Raw genomic sequence first — 26,281 nt, forward strand, 5'->3', positions numbered from 1 at the left:
AAATACTTGACTATTTGGTTTTCCAAGAACTCACCTGTATTACTAATGTTGCCTGATGCTTCCTGCTGTACATTCGTGGCTTGAATCCAACCCTGATAAGTGTTCCAGCAGTGTGAACTGGAAGAAGTTCTCCCATCTGAGGTTTTACAAAAAACTCCTGATCGCTGCCTGGGAGGAAGTATGCAGTGAATGACTCTGGGGACCTAGAGAAGTGTATAAAAATCATCCCATTAAAGCAAATCATTTTCTCATTCCATATGAGGAAAACTTGATGAATATAGCTAGTATCCTGCTGCATTAGGCCTCCAATTAAACATTAGTGATGCTATGCAGCTGTGAGCCCTGATACTTGTTATTTTATGGAATGCTCAGAGAATGATAATGAAAAGGGCTTGAAAGTGATAATAATGAAAGGGTGATATCTTTTTCTGGGATTGCACAGGGTAACTTTAAAAAAAAGGTAACTTTAGTGTTATATTTCTCATGTAAAATAATGATGTATGTCTACTAATTCCAAACACTTTGGTCAAATAGTCCTTCTTAAATGCTGTCAAATCAAAATTGAAATCACACTGGCCATTATAAAACGTTCCATGTATGTTCTCATGCCTTTCTGTAACTTAATCAGCCACTATGAGAGTTTGTATGTATGGGAGAAGGGGAGAAATGACAACAATATTACTTACATATTCCTTTGGAACACTTAAATATGAAATTCATTTTTCATTGTTAAATGAATTAGATGAAAATGATCCATAAAATACACAATAAAACATATTTATTGAAGTTTAACTTGGTGATAAAGAGGACTTAAATCCTGGCTAAGGGAATAACTTACTGAACTTAAGGCTGCAAATAGCCATTTAAGCACAAGAAAGATAATAATATCAAGATGTTAGTAGCACGGTTGACTAAAGCAGGTTGATCTAATTGGCTAATATGGTTTCTACTTACAGAAAAAGTTCAATGAGCTTCTATTTGTATTAGAATTTACCTGGAATTTACTCTAGGGTTTGAATTACTTCTGGCAGGCAATAATTTTGATATGGTTTTGTTTTTAATCACAGCAATGGTCATAAGTATGTGTTTCTATCAACACTAGGCTGAATCAGACTATCTAACCTTGATCAGATGAAATAGAATTTCAGCTGATTTCTCCACTTTAGTTAGTTGCTGACAGTTGAGTGTTGAATTTTATGTTTTAGACACATTCCATTTCTCTATTTTACTGCATTTTACTGTATTTGGTAGAGTTTTAAGAATGGCTATTACTCCAAGAAAACATGACAAGGTTTTATGTCTTAAAGATAAACTTCAATTATCTCTGAGATAAGGAAATAGCTATTGCTGTGAGGTAGCCAAAAGTTTCAAGGATCACTCAAGAAAACCCACAATGAATGGAATCAGTTGCAATGAAGGACAAAGGAAAGTGTGATTGAAAATAAACAAACAAAAAATAAAACCAAGATTTGACAAACTCTTGCTTCTATACAGCCTAATTAATCCTCAGAAAAGAAGCAAAGGCCTTCAGAGGGATGGGGTAGCTAAAGAGCTTGTAGTTGATTCTTGTAGAGGCATAAAGGTGATCAACCAAGATGGTAGAGTAGGAAAAAGAGGTATAGTCCATAATCTCCCAGAACTACTCTAACCAGACCAAGTAGTGATCCAGAAATCTTCTACAAAAAATATCAGTGTGCCATTTTCCCAACTCAAGATCACAAATTTGACTCAAGCCAGTGCAAGAGATATGGTCCTGGGACAGACTGGGATTAGAGACCCAGACCTTAGGCTAATTACAGGGGCACAGTATTCCTCTGACCCAGAAATAGAGATTGTGGACTTAACCTCCTCTTCACTTCCTAACTCATAACAGGATCACAAAATTGTCCCTCTGGCCTATAAAGCAGATCATAAACCCATCCCATTTCTGTTCTGCTGTCCCAAAACAGGAATTTTAGACTTATCTTCACTTCCTCCCACCAGAATGCTACAGTATTGTGCTCTGATCGAAGATTAGGGCCCAGGACTCAATTCTTAGTCTCAGAACAAGGGTAGATCAACAATGGCCTCACTTTTTCTCTGACCCTAGTGCATAAAAGTGAACTCACCTTTCAGGGTTTAGAGCAGAGGTAAGCATGGAATTCAGTCACTATGGAGGCTTTCACCTAGGATATCAAAGACGAGGAATAGCAAGTTCATGAACTAAATTAGTCATGAAATACACCTACCCAGACACATTAGATCAAGAGAACAAAGTGAACATAGAATCCACTAATCATCTCCTAAAATAAACTCCACAATGAAAACACATAGGAACATTGTAGCCAAATAAAAAGTTTCTAAGCCAAAGGAAAAAAAAAATATGTAAATGGAGAAAAACAGTAGAGAGACCGGAAAGAGCCAAAGTTTCAAGGAGATACATTCAACATGATAAAAGATTTAGCAGTTAAAAATACTGGTCTAAATGAATAGGGAAATATTAATTCCTCATTAGTATGCCAAGGAAATGTAATTTTAAAAATGGCTACAGTACTTAAATTAATTTAATTATTCTTTACCAGATTAATCAAACTACCAAAAGATTGCTTTATAGAATGAGAAAAATACTAAATTATCTAGAAGATTAAAAGGTCAAAAATCTCAAGGGAAATAATGAAAATAACAAAGAAGAGGTCCTAATAGTGACAGATTTCAAACTAAACTAGAAGGTAGTAATCATCAAAATGATTTGGTACTGATTAAAAACAAAGAAATTTATCAGTGGAATGGATTAGGCACACAGTATATAGAAGCTGACCATTCTAGTAGTCAAAGCTTCAATGAATCCAATGAGTCCGACTACAGCATTATGGTAGAAATTAGATTGAGAGCAAAAGCTTACACTCCACTCTCAGATATGTTGCAAAGGGATACATACGACCATGAAATAAAGAAAAAATAATATCATAGACAAATAAGAGAAAGAATGAAGAAATTACCACTTCAATCAATGGAGGAGGGAATAATTTGTGACCAAAAGACAATTCATTCAATGAATAATTTGATTAGATTTTTAAGAGGTTTTCCACAAATAAATCAAATACATCTAAGATTAGAAGGGAAATAGTAAACTGGGAGAAAATAAAATATTTGTGCAGCAAGTTCCTCTTTTAAAAAAAAGTATCTCATTTCCAACATATAAGGAAATGATTCAATTTTGTAAGAATAAAAATATTCTCAAATGAATAAATTTAAAGTCCATGAATAGGGAGTTCTCAAGGGGAAAAAAATTCAAGCTGTTTATAGCCATGTGAAAAAAATAATGTTCCTAGGGGGCAGCTAGAAGGCATAGTGCGTAGAGCTCCCTCCTTGGAGTCAGTGAGTTCAAATCTGGCCTCAGACACTTGACAATTACCAGCTATGTGACCACAGGCAAGTCACTTAACCCCAATTGTCTCACAAAAAAAAAAAAAAGAGAATCTCTTAAAAAAATGTTCCTGATCAATAATAGAGGAATGCAAAGAAAAACAATTCTGAAGCCCATCAGATTGACAAAGCTTAAAAAAGGGAGAAAATTCAAATATTAGAAAAGCTGTGGGAAAACAGGCATAGTAGTGTGCTAGGAGAAGCTGTGAATTGATCCATCCATTCTGGATAATAATATGAAACTATACCCCCCCAAAATTACTAACCTATGCATAACATTTGACCCAGCAATTCCATGATTAGTCAGACATCCAAGAAGATCAACTAAAGAGAAAAATGGTATAGTAAAAACAAACTTTCAGACCAGGGGCATGCCTATAATTTGGTGAACAGTTGAACTACTTATGGTATATGAATTTAATTGAATGCTATTATGCAAAAAGAAAAGAAGATCATTTCAGGGAAACCTGAGAGTAACTGTATATGACAGAAAGTGAAGTGAGCAAAAGCAGGAAAATAATTTATACTTTAATAACAATATTACTAAAGTGAAAATTTTGAATCTGAAAATTAAGGAATCTGATCGATAAAATCAAACATTGTTCCAGAAAAAATTATAATGAAGAATATTATCCACTTTCAGATAGAAAAATATGCATTAAATATGCAGAAAGAGACATTTTTAGCATGCTCAATGTGGGAATTTACTTTGCTTGTTTCCCTTTGTAAAAAGAGGAGTAGATGTGAGGAAGCTAAAACGGATTTTTTTCACTAAATATTAAAAAAAAATGAAGCCATACACTGCTTAAGGTTGGAAGAACAGTGAGAAGACCAATTTTTCAAAAGCTGTTAATGGTTGCTATGAATAAAAAAATTCTTGTTGAGAGCAAAACAATAGACTATAGGATTGAAAATTGGAAAAGGTTAATTTTTATTGATAAAATTAACTTTTTCTTTCAAAGCTAAACAAAATCTTGTCAGGAACATATAACATGTAGATATCTCTATCAGAATATAAAACATACACTCAAAAATAGATAATAATTACTGCAATGAAAACTTGCTCATGCCATATAGGGAAAAAATTAAGGAATGTATTAAGAAATGGAGATAAACATGCTCCAATAGTCGGAAAAGTCATCAGATTTAAATACCACTGAAAACCAATAAATTCCACTTGAAAAAAATGCATTATATATTTTTAAAGGCAGACTTAATATACAGGGTAGTAGAAGGTTTAATAATAAAGAATTAAGGAATGTGCTAAAATCTTGTAAATTTAATGCCACAACATTTAAAAATAAGTCATAGAAAGAAAAGGGTGACATGTAAACATTTTTAAAATGTAAAATTTTGCAAATCTTATTGTATATGAAGAAATTTAGTATACTTTTATAGTAAATATTCACAAAGCTATAATTTCCAATTAATTATCCCACTGCCTGAAAATTTGCCATAATTGTGATCAGTGAGCTGCAAGATTTAGACAAAAGGTCTATCAGAGAAATGGAAAGAAACAGCAAGGGGAGGGAGAAAGAGAAAGGGAGCTAGAGATACAGACAGACAAAATTAAGAATCATTGAATAATAGAATTTCAGGGACCTCAGTAGTGTTGGGTCCCATCTATATGTGAAAAAGAGTGCCCTTAAAGCAAATTCCCAAGTAGCCAGATTTTTAAAAATTGCTTGAATGAATTGAATTTTTCACTGGAATTCCTTTAAAGAATTCCAGTGAAAGAAAACCTACTATCTTCCAAGGCAGCCCATTTTACTTTTGCATAGCTGGAATTATTACATTTCCTCCACAAAGTTAGATAAAATTTGCTTGTTGATAATTTTCATCCATCTCGATTTCAAGAAATATGGAAAACAAAGGGAATTTACATTGTTCTAAAAAAACCGAGTTGTATTTGTGTTGTACAGCTTCAAGTATCATCTTTTATAAAAGACAGATTAGTGTCTGTCCTAGAAAGAAATGGAAGGAAAAGAGGCCAAAGGTAAGAGAACACAACTTTACTCTCAAGGTTACCAGAGAGAATAAAGTATTACTTCAAATAATGGAAGAAGGGTTTCAGGAAAGAAATAAAACAGAAAATGATGGGAAGAAGCAAAGTGGAATTATAACTAATATCAGAAAGTTAAAGGGTAGAAGGATAAATCACAAAAGTGGAAGAGAAGAGAAAACATTTTAAAAGTAAGTCATAGATATGAAATTCTTTTAAGATTAGAAGCTGCACTTTTTTTGAAAGAAGCAGAATCTGTTATCCAAATTATGTTGATACAAATCCATAAATGCCATGAGGTAAGAAGTGATCCAGAAATGGTCAGAGGAAGAATTGAGGAATGATGATGAGGGGCATTGATGTTGAACTGACATTCACTAGGAGGAGTAGAGAATCTTCTGTTTTCCTGGGATATATATATCTAGTACATGATGTTGAGACTCCTGAGAGTCTCAATAAATCTGATAACTGCTACCTATTTCTAGTGATTCATGACTGGACAAATGACAACACTATAAGGTACCAGAACACACTGATTAGAGTTATGAAGTCCTGGCATAAACAAATATTAACACAGAGATCTTAGGTGTGCAGGTAATGTTTTCATCATGAATATAAATTTAATTTATGGTATTCATGAGAGAAAGACAGATTTGGGAAGTAAACAGTTGGCTGAGATAATGTTTGAGAATATTATTTGATTTTCAAGTCCATGGCTTAAAAATACACAAATGTTGGGTACTTTTCCAGGGATAAAGTACTTTTAAAAAGGGCCAGTAAAATATTTATGTCCCTGGAGTCTTCTGAATTTAATCAAAAGGACTTTAAATTGAAAAGGATATAGGAAGGAGATAATTGCTCACATAGATCTGCCAAGGCTTATGCCATAAACAGTAGTAGCTATCACTTAGGAAGAAAAATAGTAGAAAAGTGAGCCAATAAGTAATTCACAGTTAAAATATCTAAGAAGAGAGCTATCAATAAATCCAATGATCTCAGAAGTCTAAATTTTACTACAATTTGGTAAAAATGATAAACAAGGAGAACTATAGGTCCCAACCCATGGAAGTTAATTTGTCCTTACATATCACTGAGCCTTATATTCTCATACCTTTAACATGACTATAAAAATATTATCTTATTGAAAAGTTCCAACCAAATTCAATTTTAAAAGCATGTATTAATACCATGTGCCTGGCAGAGTGTTGGGGCTTAGGAATACAAAAACAAAAAACAAATAGGCTGTTCCTTCAAGAGGCTTTTTTTGGGGGGGAGGGGAATAGGTAGATATAAAATGTACACAAAATAAATAGAAAGTGATGGGGGAAGAGCTGAGAGCACTAATGACTAATAAGAACTAATAACTAGTGATAAGGAAAGTTTCATATAAGAGGTAGTGCTTGTGCTGAGTTTTGATAGAACCTAAGGTATAAAGAATTAATGATGAACAGGGATAATATTCTAGACATGACGGACACCTGTACAATATTAAATGAGCAGAGGGTTTAGAATATGACATTCGGGGGGCAAAAGAGCTAGGATTACAACCAAAAATAACCTACCCAGAAAAACTGAGCATAATCCTTCAGAGAAAAAAATAGCTATATATTATGGGATCCTGACTATGGCTCCACAATATTTGAAGTGCTTCTTTCTGGCTGTTTGGAATTTTTCCCCCAATTTGGCTATAATAATACTGGGTGTTTTCATTTTGACATCTCTTTTAGGAGGTGATTAGGAGGTGAATTCTTTTAAATTCTATTTTACTCTTTGATTCTAAGATATTAGGGCAAATTTTCTTGATAATTTCTTAAAATGAGATGATTGAACTCTGTTTTGTTGTTGTTCATGACTCTTAAGTAGTCCAATAATTTTTACATTATCACTCCTTAATCTATTTTTCAGGTCATATATTTTTTTCTTCTGATGAGATACTTCACATTTTCTTCTGATTTTTCTTTCTTCTGACTTTGTTTTATTGTTTCTTGATTCCTCATGGAATTATTAGCTTCCACTTGCCCAATTTTAAGTTTTAAGGAATCATTTTCTTCAGTGAGCTTTTGCATTTCTTTTTCCATTTGGCCAATTTTGGTTTTTAAGTTAGTATTTTCTTCAGTTTTTGATGTATATCTTTTATCAAGCTGTTAATTAACTTTTTATAATTGTCTTAAATTGTTCTCATTTCTTTTCCCATATTTTGACTCTACTACTTATATCATTATTTAACACTTCCAGGAATTCTTGTTGGGTTTATGTCCAATTTACATTTTTTCCCTTGAGACTTTGCTTGTTGCTGTTTTTACACTGTTGTCTCCTTCTAAGTTCGTTGATCTTCCCTGTCATCATAGTAGCTTTTTATTGTCATGTTCTTTTTGGTACTGTTTGCTAATTTTTCTAGTCTATTTCTTGACTTCTAACTTTATTTTAAAATTGGGCTCTAATCACTTTGAGGTAAGGAGGCACTGTCTCCAGCTTCAGGCTTTTTTGTGTCGCTGTTTTCAGACATAGTTTTGGTTATCTGTGAGTTTTTGGTGTTCCAAGAAGGTGTCATTTGGGGAGAGAGATGTGGTCACTGCTCTCATGATCTGCACTGTGGTCTTTGCCCAGGAGGCAACCCTGCTCCCCTACAGCCACAAGCTCTAGTATTCCTCTCAGCCTTAGAACTGTGACAAGGGACCCTGTTCCCTTGTTACAGAACACAAACACTCCTCTCTTTTATGCAACTGCAACCCAGAATCACATATGGGCAATGGAGCTGCCAAATAGCTCCTGGTCCTGTGTGCTGTGTCAGTTCAGTGTACTCAGTAATCTCCTTCTGACCAGTTGTCCAATTCCCTTGCTATCTCCAGGCTAAGAGCTGCTGAAACTGCTGCTTCTGCTGCCACAGCTGCATCTAAGGTGCACTGCTGGTATTGCTGTTGTACACGCTCCTGGTCAATCCCCACCCTCATCTGCATGAACTCTATGACCCAGTCACATTGGCTACTTGCTGTTTCTTATACATAGTGCTCTGTATCTCATTTTCATGCCTGTTACCAACTGTTATTTGTGTCTGGAATTCTCCCATCCCCCTCATCTCTTGGTGTCCATGGTTTCCCTGGAGACTGAGCTCAATTGTTTTTCATCATTAGATACAGGATACTTGAATCTTAAATGTATAATTTAAAAACTCAACTATATTTTTATGAAATATATATGTAAAATAAAGCAAATTTCCAAGTAATTTACCAATTTCATTAAGCACTTAGCTGGTGCCTACTATATTCTTTCAAAATTTTTATGAGGTTTTATTATAAAATACTGAAAAGAAACTTTTACAAGCACTGTTCCTTACCACAAAAAGCATGTCAAGCATATTTCATTACATAAACTCTTTAGAGTTTCCTTGAAAGTCATTTCATTCAATTTTAGCTTGTTTTATCTAGAGATGCACCTATTTCTAGAGACAGAGATCTCCATATGCATTTCTTCCAGATACCACAAAGACAAAGAACTGAGCAATGGAATTTCCAAGCATGGGATGGGGAATGGAACTAAAGAGAGCTATATTTGGGATATTCTCTACCCCTGAAAATGCACTTAATCTTTCTTCACCCAAAATAATCCCTTTCTCCTCTGCCTATTCCTAGAAGAAACATTTGGTTCTGGAGAAATAGGAAGAAATCATTTGTAAAGGAGACTGGACTGCCTAGAGAAAGACTTTATAAATGTTCTTTCTGAGGGCCATTTATCCTAAAATCTCTTATTGATCTTCATAAATACAAAGCCATGTCAACTGTATCACATTCTCACCAGAGAATAATTTATTTTTGTTATCATCATTTTTGGTAAATGAAGTATAAAAAATCACATGAGAATTACTCCTTATTGCAAGGTTAGATTGTTTTTAAATTTCCTGTCAATGAAGCTGTGTACAAAGGTCAATTGAATCAAATCCCATATAATGAATAAAGTCTATTACAAACACATTGTTTTTGATTCCAAAATTCTTAATTGTTGGCATTTATAACACATATACTAGGTGCCCAAAGCAAAAGGATGCTAAATTACTGTATATATTTTAACTTCCATCATGAAGGATATGGTAAAATTCTATTTTCTTCTTGAGTATCTAGCAGTTCTAGATCTTACCTACACCCCATGTGCCCAAGATAAAAAGACCAGCAGAGATCAGGACAGTAGTTGAAAACCATGTTTTATATGAGAAATACTGTATACATTCAAAACTATGGCATAAGTTGTGGTATATGAATGTAATGGAATACTATTGTGCTATAAGAAATGATGAGTAGGCAGACTTCAGAAAAACCTGGAAAGACTTGTATGGACTGATGCTGAGTGAAGTGAGCAGAACCAGGAGAATGTTGTACACAGCAACAGCTATGTTGTCCGATGACTAATATTGATAGACTTAGCCTTTCTCAGCAATTCAAGGATCAAAGACATCTCCAAAGGCCTCATGAGGGAAAATGCTATTTACATCCAAAGAAAGAACTATGGAGTTTGAATGCAGATGGAAGCATACTATTTGCTATTTTTTTTCTTCTGTTCTGTTTTGTTTTCTCTTTCTGGTGATTCCTCCTATTGGAGGAACATCGCTAATGTGAAAATATATTTAATAGGAAAATATATGTATAGCCTATATCAGATTGCGCTCTGTATTGGTGAAGGAGGTGGGGAGGGAGGGGGAGAAAAATTAAAAACTCAAAAGCTTATGGAAGTGATTGTTGATAAATCAAAATAAATTAATGAAAAAAACTATGGCATAGTAGAACTGCTAAATTAATGAAAGAGGAACATATTCAAAAAAAAAAGAAAAGAAAAGCACTATAAGAACAAATTGACCACTTTTCAATCCATATGTAGTTGTAGAAACAAACAATTTTTCTCAAGTCATACACATGTATATTTATACATCCACATCCACATATAGATATGTTTATATAAATATAATGAAGACAAAATAACACTGGATTGGGTTGAACTCTAAAATTTAAAAAAAATTCTGAAAATCTTTATGTATGCCATGGTACTTGGACCGAGGCTCTAATGGATAGGCTTATCTTTGGGGTTAGGGTTTCCAACATGCGAGTATCTAGCAGGATTGCCTTACATGAATGTGGCTCAGACAACCCGTAAAGAGGCCCAGATACAGGAGTGAGATGGAATGTCATGAATTGGAAACAACAAGAAGGACAATTTGGTTCACATACAGAAGAATAACGCAAAAACAACCCAGAAGGATCAGATGAAATCCAATTGCAAAGGGCTTTCAATGTCTACCAGAGTAGTTTGCATTTTATCTTAAAAGCAACAGGAAGCCACTGAAGCTTTTTTATGTTAGAGAGTGTGTGGTATATGTGACATAGGCTACCCTGTGCTTTTTTTTTTTAACAAGAAACAATGTTGATGTACATGTCACTTGTCTTTTAAAAAATAAAGCTAAACATGGCTAACAAAAGAATAGAGTTCCTCATTGTTCACAGGAGGCAAAATGATGTAGTGGAAAGAATAATACTATTACAGGATCATGTAGTTATTTAATTAAAAGTTTTTCTTGAGGGTTTTGCTGTGTGAATCTCATTCAAAATTTAAGGCTTTTCTATTGATTAGAAATTCCTATAAGTAGTGATTGAATTATTTAATCAACCTGTCAAAAGCAATCTAAAGTGATGAAATGAAGGATGAAACTTGTGTTATTTTCAATATAAAAGATTTGGTTACTTTGATTTGAGCAAATTAAATACAAGATGAAATAACAAAGTGATTTAAATTTACAAGGAGACAGTGTAATGGTTCAATTACACTGAACTCTTACTTATGAAATGTTTGTTATCTACAAAGAAAGAACAAAGATAAACCTATCCATTAGAGGTCTACTCAGTTTATGAATTCAGCTCAGTATGTGGTACTTTAGCTAGAAAATGACTATCTCCTTATTAGGGAAGCCTTACCAACACTTGAAATTTAATATGTAAAGTGAGTCTGATAAACAAATATAGAAGGCAGGGATTATTTTTTATCTAAACTTTATTTCTCCCAATGTACCTTAGGAGAAGCTGTATACATTAGGACATTAAGAAATGTTTGCTGAATTTGAATTTATCCAAAGAACCTTGAAAATGGAAGTAGTGTGCAGACAAGACAGTATGAAGAGAAATGGTAATGGACCATAAATCTCCTCCCCATGAGGTAATCTCTTAGTGTAAACAAGTATGATATTAAAAATCTGCTGCCTACCAAACAAGCTAAAATTTATTTTTGCACTTATGGTTGTAAAGGGAATTTCTGAAACCTGACTAAACTTGGAAACATTCTCAGAGCAATCAGGAAAGAACATTTAATCAATTAGTGGAGAAACAGAGCCCTCATTCATGCACAGAATTGTGTTTCTTCTCAGCTAATTAGTTTAGAAAAATGACCCTGTTGATTACAATGAACAATTTCATTTTAAAAGACTCCAAATTTGGTTATGTAATGGTCTGATCTGAGAAGTGAGAATTGGAATGGAAATACAATGAAAAGCCACAGGTCTCCTATTTAACTTATTTTGCTTAAAAAAAAAAGCTTGCAAATAAGTATAGAAGAAAACTTGTATATATTCTCTCATTTCCAAAATGAGGAAGAAAATACATCTATCTCCAGAGTGGGAAGGGACCTCAGAAACCAGATTAGTCCAGTTCCTTTTTTTTTAAAGATATGGAGATTTAGGACTGAGGATTCTAAGTGATTTACCTAAAGTCACAAAGGTTGTAAGCATTTGAAGCTGGATGTGAACCAAGAACTTTTGACTTGCCTCAGGCACTTCATTCTCTATAGAATCCCTTTAAATCCATCCAATCTTCTTTAACCCAAATAAATTTCTTTACAAATATCCATTAAACCAATATATAGTGTCCTCATTATTATCTATTTTAGATAGGATCTATAGCAGAACCCAGATGTTCAATCAAAGACAGATTGAAAGGGATGCTACTAACATTAGGCCTTTGGATGAACTTTATCTGTAGTAAAACTGGGGTGCCACCATAAGGGTGGCTATGGCAGGTCCTCTCCAGGCTTTTGCTATTGATAGTAATTTGCCCCCCCCCCCACAACTGGGCCAGAAGGCTATACCTCTTTCTTATAAATACAGGATAAACTGGATCCAATTATTAGACTGGGGATAAACTAAGCACACGAATACTCAGGAACTTAGCTAATAACCGCTTTCTAGAACCATGAATCAGAAATATTCTGGTTTTATTTCATGTCACTTGCTTATGTGGGGTACATGGTTTGAGTTTTTCATATCACACTATAATACTGAAGCTAGTATTTCAGAAAGATAAAAAGACCCAAGAATGAGCTATGGGGTGATAGAGTATGTTATTCATAAAACAAAATAACACATATACATATATATGTATGTACGTATATATATATATATATTTATATACAGAGAGAGAGAGAGAGAATTATATAAAGAACCCAGCAGTAGAAGGAGCATTAAAAGTAATCAAGTCCTGTCCAAAGGGCTATAAAATTATATATCCTTTGATATAGCAATATCACTGCTAGGTCTGTATCCCAAAGAGATCATAAAAAAGGCAAAAGGACCCAAATGTATAAAAGTAATTATGTCAGCTCTTTTTGTGGTGGCAAAGAATTGGAAATTGAGGGGATGCCTATCAATTGTGAAATGACTGAACAAGTTGTGGTATATGAATGTAATAGAATACTATTGTTCCATAAGAAATGATGAGTAGGTGGATTTCAGAAAAACCTGGAAAGACTTGCATGAACTTATGCTGAGTAAAGTGAGAAGAACCAGGACAACATTGTACACAGTAACAGCAACATTGTGTAATGACCAACTTTGTTAGACTTAGCTCTTAGCAATTCAATGATCTAAGACAATTCCAAAAGACTCATGATGGAAAATACTATCCATATCCACAGAAAGAACTATGGAGTCTGAATGCAGATTGAATCTTACTATTTTCTCTTTTTATGTTGTTGTTTTTTTCTTTCTTGTGGATTTTCTCTTTTGTTTTAATTCTTCTTTCACAACATGACTAATGTGGAAATATTTAATATGATTGTACATGTATAGCTTATATCTGATTTCATGCTGTCTTGGGGAGGGGGGAAGGGAATAAGGGGGAAAAATTTAGAGCTCAAAATCTTATAAAAGTGAAGGTTAAAAACTAAAAACAAACAAATAAGTTTTTTAAGGTTATCAAGGCCAAGTTCCTGCCAAACTCAAGGATTTATTTTATAGCATAAGACAAGTAAATCATTTAGGTTCCAGATGAATACTTCTAGTGATAGGCAGATCACTAATATCACCAAAAGATAACTACCAGCGTTTTCAAAAATCAATTTTTCTGAAGTTTTTCTCTATGTTGAGCTTAAATTTGATTCTCTTTAACATCTATTCATTAATATAGGTTTTACCCTTTGGAGCAAAACAAGACTACTCTGTTTTCCAGGAAATGGTAATTTAAGTATTTGAAGACAAGCATCATGCATTCACAAACTAAGCATCCTACATTTTTTTTCTTGCTTTTTGGTGAGGCAATGGGGGTTAAGTGACTTGCCCAGGGTCACACAGCTTATAAGTGTCAAGTGTCTGAGGCCAGATTTGAACTCAGGTCCTCCTGACTCCAAAGCCAGAGTTCTATCTACTGTGCCACCTAGCTGCCCCCTCTACATTTCTTTAACATTGCTTTATATATCACATTTTCCAGACTCATCACAATACTAGCTGTCCTCTTCTAGATATGGTCCAAGTTATGTCAATCAAAATATATAGCCCCAAAGGAAATACATATCAGACATAGTCTAAACAATGCAGAATTTCATAAATATATCATTTTTAAGATCGGGATATTGTTTTTTGACTTGTATACACTAAATACGTAGTCCATTTAGACAGTAACCATGAACTTGTGGTCCAGAGTTCCAGCTTGCTTTATTAATTTTTCATCTTAATTTTGTCATTCGTGATATCACCTTATCCTTACAGAATCATGTGTCAAGTTTTGGTGATTCAAACTCTCTATTTTCTCATCCGTTCTTCTCCTTTCTATTCTCTGTACCAACACCTAAGTCTAAGCCCTCAATACCAGTAACCTGGGTAACTACAGTAGGTTCCAGTCCTCCTCATCTATAATTAATCTTTTATATCATATTACATTACAATATTTATTCATGACTACATGTGATATGAAATGGTCTGTATGATATCTTGTATATCCTAACTGTATATATCAAGAGGCTGAGGTCAATGGGCAAAGTAATTTTCCCAAATTTATTTAATTAGTATCAGCAAAAAGATTTGAAACCACATCCTGTTTTCACTACGCCATAATTACTGTGACTCCTCAGCTCAAAAATTTTTAATGGCTCCCTACCTACTACAGAATAACATTTATATTATTTTAGCATGAAATGTAAAGGCTTCCATAATCTGGGTTTACCTCATGTTGCCAAACTTATTTGACAATACTCTCTTTGTCCAGCTAAACTCCACTACCAGCAATTCCCTGCACATTTTTCACGTCCTGTTTCTGTTTCTTTGTTCACACGATTCTTGATGGCTATAATGACTGTCTCATGCCTCCTTCCCTCATTTATGCTTATTGAAATTCCATCTATCTTTTAAGACTCAGCTTATATGCTCCCATGAAGCCCCCCTTGGTTCCTCAACTCAGCATAAATTATCTTTCCTTCCTCTAATCTTGAATAGCATTTTGGGCATTTCTTAGACATTTCTGATTTTGTTGTTCAGTAGTTTCAGTCACGTCTAATCCTTCATGACTTTATTTGAGGTTTTCTTGGCAAAGATACTGAAGTAGTTTGCCATTTCCTTCCCCAGCTCATTTTATAAATGAGGATACTGAGGCAAACAGGGTCAAGACACTTGCTCAGGCTCATACGGCTAGTATCTGGAGCCACACTGGAACTCACAAAGATGTGTTTTCCTAATTATAGTCCTGGCATTCTATCTACTGCACCACTTAGCTACCCCTCCTTAGTCATTACTTTGTACTATTTTGTAATGTAGACATATGTTTATGTGTCATATTTTCCTAACACTCTGGAAGTTTCATAAAGGTAGATAGCATCATGTAATTTTTGTATCTTCTCTAGCATAGTGCTCTGCTTATGATTGATATTTAATAAATGTTTGCTGAATTTAATTAATTTAATTTAATTTTTGGTGAAAAAATTATGAAGAGTGTAGAGGCAAGGCAGAGTCCTGTGATGTACTTATAGGAACCTTCTTCCAAGTAGGCTCCAACGACGCAGAACTAGAGCTCAGCTGACTGGGCCTGAATATATTAATCTGAGATTCATATGTACAGAAAAGCATACACATGGAAGTACATATACTGTATTCCAGTCTGTTTGGCCTTTTCTTTTTCATTGCGACTATTCACAATTCCTAACTAGCTTTCATTTACATTCATAACAGCTTTGATAACATCCTGGACCATTAAAAATGTAAGGGATCGTTTACCTTTTTTTTTTTTGTTCTCTCACACAGTTACCATTATTGTTAAATTCCTCATCATGTCTTGCCTGGAATATTGTGATTGCTTTTTAACTGGTCTCTTAGCTTCCATTCTCATCCGTCACCAACTAAAATGCCGCATAGTTGGCTAAATAATTTTCCAATGGCATAGAGCTGAACAATTTCATATACATATAGATATATATACACACATATATGTGTATGTATGCATGTATGCATGTATGTGTATATACGTGTATATGTATATGTACGTATATGTGTATGTATATATGTATACAAACAGGCATGTATCTGTATGTTTATGTAAATATATGTGTATGTATGTGTGTACGTCATATACATTTTGAGGCATCTTTAGCCTAATTTCCATTACCCTTGATGAGTCTGGTCCATAGAGATTAAGCTAGTTAAATTTTTCCCTTATATTAGCCTTCTTGGGCTAATTCTGAAGGGTCAAGTATGGTTCTCCAATGATATCAGTTTGAGCCCCTAGCTGTTACTTTCCTCTAAGTTTATATATTGAGGATCATCTAGTTATTTTTCCTTAAGCAGCTTTTAGAAAGAGGCATTACTAATGCGGTGCTAGAATTCTTTTTCTCTCGTTCATGAGATGCTCAAGAAGTTTGCTTTAGGCATGGCATAGTCTCCTTGAGAAGCTCTTTGGGTAGCTGTGAGTCCATTTTGTTCTTGTTCTTTAATGTAAAAACACTGATGTTTAGCTGATCCAGGGATGCTGCTAAGATCCTGATGGGAAAGATGAAAACCACTGTCCTTGGGGTACAGTGCTAGATCAGAACCCATTTGTCCAATTTGTGGAGTGGTCCAAAATTTCTCCTTAACATTAGGGAATCCGTTTCCATCTGTCCTTATTTCCTAATGAAGACTATATTACAAGGTGATCTAGAGACATATTTGAGGTACTGATGGAAAGCTGGCAAAGCCACAATCTTCTAAACCTACAAGGTCCTCCTCCAGCCAAGGCAGGAAGAAAGAGAAGGAACCTTAACAAAGACCAAAACCAAGTCCTCTCCTCTATAGGAAGTTTCTTTTTAGAAGGTATAGACAGAATGCCATATTTCCTCCCTGATTTGAGAGATGTTCTTACTGAGTTCAGGTATCAAGGCCAAAATGTAGTGGAGTGTTATCTCTTTTGATTTATGTTTGTTTAATTTATCGAACACAAAAGAGCTTATTTTCAAAAGCTGTAGATTCAAGATGTACATTTAAACTTGATATAGACAACTGTCATTAGAAATAATTCCTTTAGCTATTGCAAATCCTTATATCATAATGCATACATCCATAAGTTTTAGGAAGATGGGCTTGGTTGGTTGGTTGTTGTCCTTCTTTCTCAAAGAGGACCAAAATGACAGCACTCTGCTAGAGTCAAGCTTCAGTGTGTCCGACTGGGTCTGATCAGAACAATATGAGCTCAGAATATTCTACCACAGGTAGGGCACAAACATTTAGGGTGGATTCTCTAAATTTGAGCATCTTGCATTTCTTTTGAGCTGTTTCTATTCTGCTTTGCTTGTAGAGCACAGCATCTTTTCTGATTTGGGCATGCCGTGCTGAGAGGTTCTGTACCAGTGTCTTCCATGTCACACAATCAATTCCAAAGTTCATAAAAGAGACCTTAAGAGTATCCTTGTATTGCTTCTTCCTTCTGAACACCTTGTGAACACATGCCCTGTGTGAGCTCTCCATAAAATAGTCTTTTTGGCAAGTGTATGTTTTGCATTTGAACAATGTGGTCAGCCCATCAGAGTTGTGCTCTCTGAAGCAGTTTGAATGCTTGGCATTTTAATTCAAGAAAGGACCTCAGTGTTTGGTACCTTATCCTGCCAAGTGGTCTTCAGAATCTTCCCAAGACAATTCAAATGGAAATGATTCAGTTTTTTGTTTTTTTTTTTGGTTTTTTTTTGGCATGGTACTGGTATACTATCCAGGTGTCACAGGCATACAACAATGACATCAGCACAACAGCTTTGGGGGAATAAAAGTCAAGTAATTGCTATGGTAATGCTCTAATGTTTTGTTAGGTGTCTGATATTACTGAAGAGACCTAATATTTTGTAAAATAGATATAATCAAGCCTTAATCATTTCAGTTAGAGGAATGAGAAACCGGTGATGCCCTTTTGTCTTAAAGATTCTTTAACCTTGTTTTGAATTCCAAAGGAAAATTTTTGGTTTTTATTATAGAAGGAGAACCTTATGTTGTTTTAGGTTTATTCAGAAATTTTATTATTAACTAAAACCTTTTAGGTTTATAATTTGCCAGTAAAAATGATTTTGATAGTTTAGCAAATAACTTCAGTTGACATAACTTAGTTTTTCTATATCAATGAAAAATGTATAAAGCTTAAAAATTTTACATGTAATTATTAGTAATAAATATATTTTGGTGCTAATGGAAACAATTTGCTCAGGTTAAAACATGCCATTTAAAAAAGAGTCACATTTTTTCAAATATTCTATAAAATACATTTAGCTAGCTGAAAAGAAGCTCTGTAAGCCCTACAGGGAAAGATTGCCAAGCATCTTACATGTACTCCAAATATGGATGCTATGGAGGGTGTGACACAGGAAAAAAAATAAATAGTATAGTGAAGGCAGTACCTAGCGATTTTAAAATAAAATTAACAAGAAAGCTAGTAGAAATAAATACTTATGTTTTCCACTGTCTATAAACCATTATACAAAGTACTGATAACAAAGTAAAATTTTAAATTTAAAATAGATGAAAGCAATTTTATAAGTATTGCTGAGACTTGCTAAAGTTAAAGACTACCTTACACACACAAAAAAATGATAGCTATGGGGATAGAAGGGACATTTAAGGTCATCTTTGAGGCCAATTGGCTTATTTTACAAATAAGGAAACTGAGTCACAGAGTTTAAATTATTTTCCCCATCATATCTTAGAACACAAATTATGTGTCTTTAATTCAAATGTTCTTTCTTTTTTGTTTCCCATATTTTTCCAAGCATGGCTTTCTGCATAAATGTTTGCTTAATTTAATAAGGCAATAGAATTCTTTTTAATTGTTTCTATTAGGAGAAATATCACTGTATATCATAAATTATGGAAATCCTTGCATCAGATAGAGGAGGGATAGATAATATAGGGGTTAGGATTAAAGGAGACCAGAAAATGATGAGAAGCAGAGCTAAGATGGTTGAGTAAAGGCAGGGACATTCCTGGGCACTCCCAAGTTCTCTTCTAAGCCTTAAAACAACTCTTCAAAAATATTATTTGCTCATGGGTAGGCTAAACAAATATAATTAAAAAATGACAATTCTATCTAAATCAATATACTTATTAAGTGTCGTAGCAATTAAACTACCAAAAATTGTTTTATAGAACTAGAAAAATAATTACAAAATTCACCCTAAAGAACAAAAGGTCCAAAATATCAAGGGAATCAATGAAAAAAAAATGTAAAAGAAGGTGGCCTAATACTACCAGAAATCTAACTGCATTGCAAAGTGGTAATCATCAAAACAATCTGGTACTGACTGAGAAATAGTGGTGGATCAGTGGAATAGATTAGGTACACAATACATGGTAATCTAGAGTTTGATAAACCCAAAGTTTTCAGGACAAGATTTCAGGACAAGAACTTATCATTTGACAAAAACTGTTGGGAAAACTGGAAAACAGTTTGGCAGAAATTAGGTATACACCAATATCTCACACCATATACCAACAAAAGGTCAAATGAATACATGATTTAGACATAAAGGGTGATACCATAAGCAAATTGAGGGAGCATGGAACAATTTATCTGTCAGATCTATGGACAGAGAAATGTTTTTGACCAAACAGGAGATAGAGAGCATTACAGGTTTTAAAATGAACAATTATGACTTTAAATTTAAAAAAAAATTTGCAAAATAAAACCAATTAAGTCAAGATTAGAAAGAAAACAGAAAATTGGAGGGAAATTTACATCAAATCTCTCTGATAAAGGTTTCATTTCTCAAATATCTAAGCCAAGTTTATAAGAACACAAGCCATTCCCCAAAGATAAATGGTCAAAGGATATTAACAGGCAGTTTTTGGAAAAAGAAAGAGAAAGCTAGTCATATTTTTAAAATGCTCTAAATCACTATTGAATAGAGAAATGCAAATTAAAACAACTCTGTGGTAACACCTCACACCAATCAGATTTCCTAACATAACACAGAACAAAAATGACAAATGTTGGATGGGATGTGGGGAAATTAGGACACTAATGCACTTTGGTGGAGTTGTAAATTTATTCAACCACTCAATTGAGTAATTTGGAACTATGACCAAATGGCTATAAAACTATGAATACTCTTTGACCCAGCAATACCACTACTAAGTCTGTATCCCAAAGAAAATTTTTTTTTTAAAAAGGAAAAGAACCTATATTTATTGCAACTCTTTTTGTGTTGGCAACATGGGAGTGGACTACTTCTTAGGGCAGTGCATTCAATTTTTGTTACGTAGCTAAAAGAAGGAAAACTATACACTGATTGCAACATGAAGAGAACACCAATACCAACAACAAATAACCAAAATTGAATATTATGAAATTATAATGACCAAACTTGGCCCAACAGAAAAGATCTGTCTCCCTAATTTGCAAAGGTGAGAGGCTATGATTGCTGAGCACTGAATATAATGCCAGACTTGATAGATATTTTGTTTATTTTTGTTCAAATGTTTTCTCCCCTTTATTCTTTATTTTAAGGAATGGCTCTGTGGGAAGGGGAGGGATATATTAGGAAATGAAGTTGATGTAAAAACAAGAGATATAAATATTTTTAAGACCTCTCCTTCCTAGTCTTCTTCTTCTTATACTCCTTCCAGAAACTCAAATCTATATAAACCTATTTTCCCAAGTAAAATACCCCTGGCCACTTCCTTTAGTACTGGCTGCTTCTCTTTTTATGACAACAGATGCATGGGACCAGAGAGAGCAGTCGACTTACTAGCTAGTTGTCACTGTCACTTCCAATCCCTCCTTTTACTGACATTACCCAGCAATTTGTCCTCTTTTAAGGCCCACTCATTTTATCTATATCATTGACATCCTTTATGGATCATTGCTATATTTACCTACCTGCAACCAAACACTCATTCTTCCTTCTCAAGGCATTCAGTACTTAGCTCAAAGTCTTCATTTTCTTGTCAACTTCCATGTTCATGATCAGAGAATTTTAATACATACATTACTATCTCTTTTTATATTTGTTTCCCTGTTTTAAACTTCCAAAGAACCACAACTTCATTACACTCTAGCCATGCATAGGAATCGTCATACCTAATATTCCAACATCACCAATAATTTTAAAACCTCTAAGACAGTGAACTTTTAAATTTTCCTGTTATTATTATCCATTATCTGTTATTTCACTTCTCCCTGTACCCCATATGTCCTATGCCTATTCTTTCCACACCCAGTACTGTTGTTTTAGTCTATTGACCTTACACTATCCTGACTTTTCTTTCTCATACTTGAACTTTATTTGACTATATATATTGGCTTCTATCCTTGAACACATTGCCCTTTCTACTTTAATCTTGTCACACTACAAACTTGAGTTAGACCCATCATTCTGCCTTATCTATTTCTACTCATGAGATGTTCAGTTGTGTCAGGTCAGGATTATGTGTCTTGTGTCCATTGTAAATTTATGTTATTCAGTTCATATCCACACTACTGCACGGTAATGCTCTCATTTTTCTCTGACTATCAAGATGCAAAAACCGGTTATTTCAAACCTTCTACTTTCTCCTCAAGTTCCTTACATAACCACCTTAAACACTCCCTCTTAGTAGACATGCCTTCTACAAATTTGCTGACAAAATGAAGCCAACCACTATGAATTTACACTTTCGCCCTAATCTTTACTTCACAATTTTATCATCCACCATCTTCTCTTTCTCTTATTTGTCCTCTCTCTGTTATCTTCAATTTTTCTTCCTTTATAGCCTCCTTAAGTATTGTCTATGAGCATTGACAAATCTCTGGAACCTTAAAAAAAAAGAAAAGAAAAAACCTTCTTTGACACTGATATTCTCATCCCATTAAACTATTAAGCTGTATTACTACTCTTTTTCATAGATTTATCCTGGCCTTCAATATCTCAAGCTGTTGCTTACGCTTCCATGATTAGAGTGAAATTTCTCTCTCTAATGTTACCAATGATTTCTTAAACGAATTAGTTCAATCATTTTTCCTCAGTTCTACTTTATATCTCTTTAGTCTTTGACAATGTTATCACCTCTTCCTCCTAAATGTTCTCTCATCTCATCTCTACAATACTGCTCTTACAAGTTTTTATGATTATTCATCATGATCAGTTCCATGTCCACTAAATATGAGTGTGCTTTTCCCTTTTTCTCTTTGTCATATCATTTGTTCCCAGGACATCAGTTATCATCATCCCCCCCAAAAAAAGAAAAAATTCAAAATGTAAATAACAAGCTCTCTTTCCTGAAAGACATTCTTATATCTTCTGAATCTCTATTTGGAACTTAATTTATCCAGAGAAGACCCAATTACCTGCCCCTGCCCTCACAAAACTCATTCCTCCCCTAGATTTCCCTAGTCCATTTTATAAATATTTGTGTTACATTATTTCATTTCCTCTATGACCTGTTAAAAACAATGTAGAATAATACATAGTAATGTTATACTTTAGAGAAGGAGTACTATATTCAAGGACTTTGTTAAAATTCAATCTCTTCAACTTACTATTTGTATAACCCTGGGTGAGTTATTTTACCTCCATAGGGCTTCAGTCTCCTCATCTATAAAATGATGGTTTTGGGTTAGCTAACCTCTGAGGTGTCTGCCAATTCTCAATACATGAAACTGTTATCCTGAGGAAAGTATTCTACATAGTAGTCTGGGAGTGAGTACAAAATGCAGGAAGAAAAAGGAATCTATGCAAAATGATTCTGAAACAGCAATGAAGTTTTTTCCTGTGTTTGAGTATTTATTTTAATTTTTCAAATTCTTCCATAGTAATCCATATGGCATGTGTTAAAATGTGGCATTAATAGCAAATTATGTTTAGTAATTACTATTAAATTTTTTTACCACACATAATCTTTAAAATCTCAATAAAAGTAAATTATGCATCTCAAAATTGATGTCATACCATTTCCCTTTTTTCCCCATAACTCAGTCAGAAAACCTATTTTTAATGTGTCATTTTATATTGTTAGCTTTACTTCATTACTGAGACCAGGGAGAAGGCAATCATATCTTGTTGTTTCTCTGCTATATTTCATCTCTGGAAATTATCTTTTCATTTCCAAGACAACAAAACACTGGGGGCATAAATTCTCTGTTCCACAGCATTGGCCATACGATATAACAACAAAATCACTGTTAAATAAAGAGAGCATGAAATTAATGATAAATCTAAAATGACTATTGTATTCGTATTAAAAATTTTGCTTTGGATGAAAAAAACAAAAATATAAAAAAGAAGAATAAGGATCAATATCACCAAGAATTGAAGAAATAATATGCATCAGTAACATAGCTAAGACACTCTGAATTCCAACTCTTGATCTTCCAAGGAAGTAATTGGTAATTTAAGTCAAGGCATCTTATTTTTCTGTGTCTCATTTTCCCCTTTATATGTAAAATGAATGGCAGTAATTTTTAGATTTATGGCTTTGGAAACCTCACCTGTAATACAGTGTTTGGGGCAAAATAACATTTAAAAATAATGGAGGAAAATATTTTATTTTACTACTAGTAATCATATAACTAATGAAAGTGTAGATTTAAAAAATATTTAACCTATATTAAACTGTAACATTTGTGGACTACAGTGAGGGATGGTTTTCTTATATTATAAGGAAAAATGATAAAACTAAAAATAATTATATTAAGGACTAAAACAGGAAAAAAACTAACTAGAATTTGTCAAGTTCTAAATCAATGACATTGTAATTTCTTTACTCAGTTATTAAAAAAAAACCTGACACTGACCAGTAATTGGACATGTTCATTTGAAGCATAACAGATAACCTAATTGGAGAATAAGAAATGAAATCCAGAATGAATGGGTCAAAAAACAAATTACAGAAATAATAAATGATATTGTTAAATAAAATGACAATAAAGAAAAAATATCAAAGCACATAAGGGACAACTAAAGAAGTCCTCATATGTCATATGAATCAAATAGAAAAATTCTGAAAATTATATGAACATAATTGAAAAAGATAAAGTGAAATGTTTGTACCAAAAAAAAAATTATGAAAGAATTTGTGAACATTAGAGAAATGGAAAGAAAACTTAGAAATAAAAAGAATATATACCACATAAACAAAACTAATCTGGTTTTAATATCAACTTAAATTAATAAAATATTTGACACTAGCTGAAAAGAAGAAAATTAAATCTCACCGTTGAACAAGGTCAATTACCAGAAAAGATAGAACATGAAAAGAATTATCAGAAATTAAAATATATATACATGCCAGAAAATTGTAAATTCAATGGATACTGATGAATAGCTATGATAACATAAAATACTTGTAATGACAAAATAAAAAAAGAAATATCAAACAAGTCAATCTCAGAAATAAGGAAAGCCTAAAATAAATGCCAATAATAAAAAATTCCAGTTCTAGATGGATTTACAAATGGATTATATCAAATATTTAGAGAGCAATTAATAAATATGCCACTTTAATTCTGAGAAATAGAGACAAATTATTCTATCATAGTGTCTTTAATAGGAAAGATGATTTTGATATCTAAAAAAGTTGATACAAAGCAGAAAAAGAAATCTATCTCAATAGGGCCTATTGATATATTTTAAAAAAACCCTTCCAAAGAGATCATTGAGATAATTAATTTGCTGTGGCCAATGTGATGCAAGTAAAGTCCACATTAGGAAAAAATAGCATAAATAATAAAATAAACAAAAAAGCTATGAAAACAAAAATGTACAATGATTACAATACATGCAGAAAAAGCCTTTGACAAAATATATTATTTCTTAACATAAAAATGCTAAAATGCATAAACATGGAAGTAACCTTTTTTAATACTATCAAAGTCACATATTTACCAAGACTTAGCATTGTTTACAATGAGGAAACATTAGAAATATTCTCACGACCACCGCTGCACAGTATCATTTGATACAGTCCTAGAAATGCTATCTATAATTTGAAGGCAAAAGAGCAAAATTGGATTTATGGAAAAAAGTCACAATAATGCCATTTGTTAAATAACATGCAATTATACATTTTGAATATCTCAGAAAGTTAGAGAAGACAATAACTTATAAGATCCAAAGCTTTAGCAAGGTAGCAGAAATACAAAATAAATATGCTAATATCACCATTACTTCTATGTAGACCAAACACAAACCAAGAGAAAAATGTGTGTGTACGTATAGAGAAACTCCATTCCAATTACTACAAAATTCATACCACATTTTACCTCTTCCTAAATTTTTTATTACTGTAAAGGATATTACCATCCTTCCAGGTACTCAGACATTTCATCTCTGTATCATCCTTGACTTCTCAGTCTTACTCCCTTCATGTATCCAATCATTATAAAATCTTGCCCTTTCTATCTTCACAGCATTTTTCTTATTTGTCCCCTTCTCTCCAATCACACAGTCACAGGACCTGAGGGTCTAAGAATTCTTCAACACCTCTCACTTGGACTATTTTAATGACCTTTTAACTGGCTCCTTGCTTTAAGTCCCTTACCACTGCTATACATTCTCCATCCCTCCCCATAGTCTAGGTCTCATCATATCACTCCCTTGATCAATGAACTCCAGTTGCTCCCTATTACCACCATCTTCAAATACAAAGTCCTCCATGTGGCACTTAAATTCCTTCATAATGTAATTGCTTCCTACCTTTCTAGTCTTTTCACATTTCACTATCATCCATATACTCTAAAATTCAGCTATACATGTCCACTTGCAGTACCTTGAACAGGACACTCTATCTCCTATTTACAATCACTGTGCTTTTGTGCTAGCTGTCCCCTGTGCTTGCATCAGTCTGCCTATTTACCATAGCCTCTTAGTTTCTCTATTGTCCTTCAAGACATGGCTCAAGTTCCACTTTCTACAGAAGGTATTTCCAGGTTTCTGCAACTACTAAGGTTTTCCCTTTCAGATTGTTTTGTATCTACTCAATGTATTTTGTTTGTACCTAGTTGCTCATATGTTGTTGCCATTAGAGTGTATGATTCTTGAGGATAGGGACTGTTTTTCCCTTTTATTTTATTCCTTTTGCTTAACAGAGTAGTACTTAAATTCACTGACTGGTACCAGTTCATATAATCATACAATCAACAAACATTTTAAGGGTTT

The 26,281-nt window shown here is 33.5% G+C and overlaps 1 protein-coding gene across 1 annotated transcript in view; it reads right to left on the reverse strand.

The window, feature by feature from the left end:
* CFAP47 (cilia and flagella associated protein 47) overlaps positions 1 to 26,281 on the reverse strand; it is an 857,531-nt gene that overhangs the window by 31,909 nt on the left and 799,341 nt on the right. Inside the window, exon 62 of the mRNA XM_027875456.1 lies at positions 35 to 203. Within this exon, the coding sequence (XP_027731257.1) occupies positions 35 to 203 (169 nt within the window). The remainder of the gene's footprint in view (positions 1 to 34; positions 204 to 26,281) is intronic.

Source organism: Vombatus ursinus, unplaced genomic scaffold (assembly GCF_900497805.2).
Source record: "Vombatus ursinus unplaced genomic scaffold, bare-nosed wombat genome assembly UNPS02014809.1, whole genome shotgun sequence".
NCBI lineage: Eukaryota > Metazoa > Chordata > Mammalia > Diprotodontia > Vombatidae > Vombatus > Vombatus ursinus.